General features: G+C 59.2%; 1 protein-coding gene across 1 annotated transcript in view; it reads left to right on the forward strand.

Moving 5' to 3' along the window:
* The window catches only part of MTCH1 (mitochondrial carrier 1), a 16,619-nt gene extending 13,271 nt beyond the window's left edge, over window positions 1-3,348 (forward strand). Inside the window, exons 9-12 of the mRNA XM_015571876.1 lie at window positions 1,000-1,047; window positions 1,228-1,295; window positions 1,536-1,611; window positions 2,545-3,348. Coding sequence (XP_015427362.1) covers window positions 1,000-1,047; window positions 1,228-1,295; window positions 1,536-1,611; window positions 2,545-2,616 — 264 coding nt within the window. The 3' untranslated portion in view covers window positions 2,617-3,348. The remainder of the gene's footprint in view (window positions 1-999; window positions 1,048-1,227; window positions 1,296-1,535; window positions 1,612-2,544) is intronic.
* Window positions 3,349-4,354: the final 1,006 nt, after the last annotated feature.

Here is a 4,354-nt window from a genome sequence, read left to right on the forward strand (position 1 = left end):
GCGGGGGCGGAGGGTGTCATAGTCTCCATGTGTCTGTCTGGGCAGTTCTGTGTGTGTCTGGGCATGTGTCTGGCGAGGAGCCCCGCCCCCACTGAGAGCCTCTGCTCAGGGAAATTGTCGGCCTGGGTAGGTGTCTTAGTGGCCTTTCAAAGTGAGCAAATTCACAGGCTCTGCAGAGACCAGCTTCCATCTACAGTTACAGAAGCCATGGCCCTGCCCTTTCTCAGGGGCCTCGTGGGTGGGGGAGCTGCTGTCATCAGAGAGTTTCAGGCTGGGACAGCTGGGGTGGAGGGGGTTAGCCCACTATGATTGGTTCCCTCTTGTCTAGGTGGGCAGGTGTTTGACCAGGGCCTGCTGCATTTAGCCTCCAACAACAGCAGTCAGCTCTGTTGAAAGTACTTTTAAGTGCTTTTCTGTGTGGCTTAAAGGCTAAGATGAAGCTGCCACTTGGGCAGAGGGCTGAGCAGACCAGCACCCAGGGGTGCAGGGCATCCATCTGGTGGGATGGCTGTGCCACAGGCTGCTGAAGGATAGTTAGTCCCCTCTCCTGGGCCCAGGCTTCCCCCCATTTTGCTCTAGGACGGATTTTGTGCCTGGTAGTTCAGGTGGCTGGCTCTTCTAGTCGGCGAACACTTCCTGAGCACTGTGTGCCAAGCCTCAGACACTGGCCAAGCCCTCGGAGCTCACAGCTCAGTGGGTTGCACAGACCAGCAGCCGGGGATCCCCTTGCCTGGCCTTCACTCCTCACCGTCCCCAGTGGGGCCACGGGAATCCCTTCGTCTGGCTGTCCCCCTCCTGCCTCCCAGATCTCCTGGCTCTGCTCCAAGACCACGAAGCTGCTGGCAGGCCCCGAAAGGAACGCAGTGTGCACAGGGGTGTTGAGGCCAGGGTGGGTTGGGGTGAAAGGCCAGGACCAGGCAGCGTGGCAGGGATCTGTGTGTGTGGCGTGTGCATCCTGAGGTATCTGTGGCAAACCGGTCTTCCTTTCTGTCTCCTCAGTTCAGCCAGGCCCTGGCCATCCGCAGCTACACCAAGTTTGTGATGGGGGTAAGTCAAGTCACCACCCTTCCCACTGCCCCATGGGCCTGGGAGGGGCTTGGGGGGGAGGCTCTGGTGGTGGCTGGGGGCCGGCCGTGGTGTAGGATGTCGGCACAGTGTGCCTCTGCTCCCTGGGCCCAGGTGGGGCTGGCGAGGGGTCACTGACACGCAGGTCTCCCTGGGTTTCAGATTGCAGTGAGCATGCTGACCTACCCCTTCCTGCTGGTCGGTGACCTCATGGCTGTGAACAACTGTGGGTAGGTGTGCGCCCCTCCACCAGGCACTCTGCCAAGGCTGCTGGGGGCACCCAGCTGAGCCCATCCAGCGCTCTGCCCCCTCCCATCTGGGCCTGACATCCGCCTGGCACTCTGACTCCTCTGGGTTCACCACACCCTTTGGGGCGACTGGTTCAGATGTGGGTAGTGGCAGTTCCAGGCCTTTCCTTGGTGATCACCTCCCGGGCTCTCTGGGTCTCACATGCTCCCCTTCCCTGGCAGGTTGCAGGCCGGGCTCCCTCCCTACTCCCCCGTGTTCAAGTCCTGGATTCACTGCTGGAAGTACCTGAGCATGCAGGTGAGCTCTGTGGGTGCTTCACTGCGTGGAAAGATAAGGGGTTGCCATGGAATCCAGTGTTTGCTGAGGATAAAGAGAATGTAAATTTAGACTTGGTTTAAGACATTTAAATTGACTTTTCACTTCATTTTAGGATTTGAGGTAGTTAGATCTGAGCTCACTTAAAAATTTACGTCAGAAAAAGTCCCCTTTTCTTCAGCTCTTAGAGACTAGATCAAGTGTGAGGGTAGGTGGCACACACTGTCTGACCCCTCGATGAGACGCTGGAGATGGAGCCGTGGGGTTGGGCCATGAGCCCTCCCGCGGACACCCTGGTGCCCAGGAGAGCCTGAGGGTGGACCTGGGCCACGTGCTGAGCCTAGTGAGGGGGCAGGCTTGGGATTTGGTGTTGTCCCAGCGCCTTCCTACTGGCTGGAGCCCTTGGGCCCCCAAGTCAAGGCTTCTGGTGTCTAGGGCAGATCCTTGCCTTCCTAGCCTGGATTTGCCTTGTGAATGGGGCAGTGCCTGGGGAGAGGCCGCGCACGGGCTGACCTCGGGTCAGCGAGAGGACAGATGGGAGCGGGGAGGGAGGCCAGAGCTGGGTGCAGTTCTTCCCAGTGACCCAGTGCGTTCCCTGTGCGTCACGTCCTGTGGGGAGTGGAGGAGCCCTGGACCACTTGGGCTCTGAAGCCAGAAGGATGCTCCTCTTTGGGGGGTGCCGACTTAGTAGCCCATCAACAGTGGACACCCTGTGGCATGAAGTCACCCTGTGGCATGAAGTGGCCAGTGAACCACTTCAGCACAGGGCAGGTTGTGACCTTGCCCTTCAGGAATGCAGCCTTGGCCCTGAGCTCTGAGCTGCTGGGCCCTTCTTTGCCTCACAATGGCCTAGCTCGGGGCAAGATGTGAAAGACGGCCTCCTCCTCACTGACCCGACTGTTCCTTCCCATCCAGGGCCAGCTCTTCCGCGGCTCCAGCCTCCTTTTCCGCCGGGTGTCATCAGGATCGTCCTTTGCCCTGGAGTAACCTGAATCACTAAAAGCCGCGGCTCAGCCTGGCCCTCAGCCTGGCCACCGTGGGTGGGGCCTGACCAGCTCGGGCCCTTGTAAGACGACTCCAACCCAGCAACACCTAGATGTGCTGCAGCCCAGCTGCGCTTCGGCGTCCATGTTTGCCCTGTGTCTGTCCAGAAGCGGGGTTGAGTGGGGTGAGGCTGCACCCAGGGCCCGGTCACCTGTTAGGCCTGGGGGAGGTGGGGCGGGGCTGGAGAATGCTGCAGAATCCCCTTGCTTCGCACTTGTACCAGGTCTGCTTGTTGCGGGTCAGAAGGCTGCAGAGGCCCAGGTCGGATGGGAAAAGGCTCTTGAGGTCAGGTCCCACCCCACTCACCCCAGTCAGCCCCAGCTCCCCCTGCAGCTCAGCTGGGAGCACGGCTCTCCTGCTTGTAAATAGGGCGTGATCCCCTGCCATGAGGCCACCCACCATCATGCCCAGGCCTGTGCTAGAAGCTGTGGCTGATTCTGCCTTTGTTTTCTCAACACTACTTCCCGATGGGAAGGCAGCACCTTCTGAAAGGGAAATCACGTGGCTGCTCAGAATGAGTCCCTCATCGAGTGCGCACCTGCTTAATGGGTCCCTGTGCACTTGTGAACACTCAGAAGTTAGGCAGGTCAGTGCCTCTAGTCCTACCCAGTTTAAAAGTCCCTGATACGATTGGACCGTTTCTTCCTCAAATAAATGTACTGGTGGTGATTTGGAGTTTTGTGGGGAGTCTCTTACTTGGATCTTTCTCAGTTCTTGGTGTATGTGTGAGGACGTGCTATAGAGCGGCAGGGCTGAAGCAGCGCAGCCTGGGATGAGAAGTGCCAGGCATGGTGTAGGTTGGCCACCTGGGGTGGTGGGGCGGGGTGGGGATGGGGGACAGTTTCTGAATCAGACCAGCCAAGATGCCGTTCACAGATCAACAAGTGGTGTGTAGGCCTGTCACTAGGGAGACGGTCCTAAAGGCTTCCCAGCTTCCAAAGGTGTTCCTCCCAAACCCCTGACTCATCTCCGCACCATCTGTGGGTGGCGTTTGCAGTTTTTACTGAGTCGTTTGGTGTAGTGGTCACATTGGTAACAGCAGAAGGGGCCCACGTGGGCGCAGCTGAAGCACCAAGCCCTGTCTCTTCCATTCACTTCTGCTCAGGGCCGAGGTCTGGCGACAGGCAGAACTTACAGATGGGCGGTCCTGGCCTAGACCCTGGGCTTGCTTCCATCTGGTGGGGTTTGAATGCCAGGGGCGGACTGGCCAGCTTCCTCCGTGTTTCTTGCCCTTGCTCTGGCCTTGTGGGCTGGTGACTTTGGTCATGTCCTCACAGGTGTGGGCGGGTCACCCCCAGGGAAGGCCCTGGGGTGCTTTTCAGGACTGATGTTCCCCAGTGGCCTAGTCACAGTTGACTGTAGAGCAGTTTCTTATGGATCCTTGTTCCCCAAGAAGACAGGCCTCAGTGGGTGTCCTGACTCACTTCGGATGCTAACTGTAGCAGGGAAGGGGAGGTAGCAGGGAAGGGGAGGTAGCAGGGAGGTGGAGGTAGCAGGGAAGGGGAGGTAGCAGGGAGGGGAGGTAGCAGGGAGGGGAGGTAGCAGGGAGGGGGAGGTAGCAGGGAAGGGAGGTAGCAGGGAAGGGGAGGTAGCAGGGAAGGGAGGTAGCAGGGAAGGGAGGTAGCAGGGAGGGGAGGTAGCAGGGAGGGGAGGTAGCAGGGAGGGGAGGTAGCAGGGATCA

Source organism: Myotis davidii, unplaced genomic scaffold (genome assembly GCF_000327345.1).
Source record: "Myotis davidii unplaced genomic scaffold, ASM32734v1 scaffold289, whole genome shotgun sequence".
Taxonomy (NCBI): Eukaryota; Metazoa; Chordata; class Mammalia; order Chiroptera; family Vespertilionidae; genus Myotis; species Myotis davidii.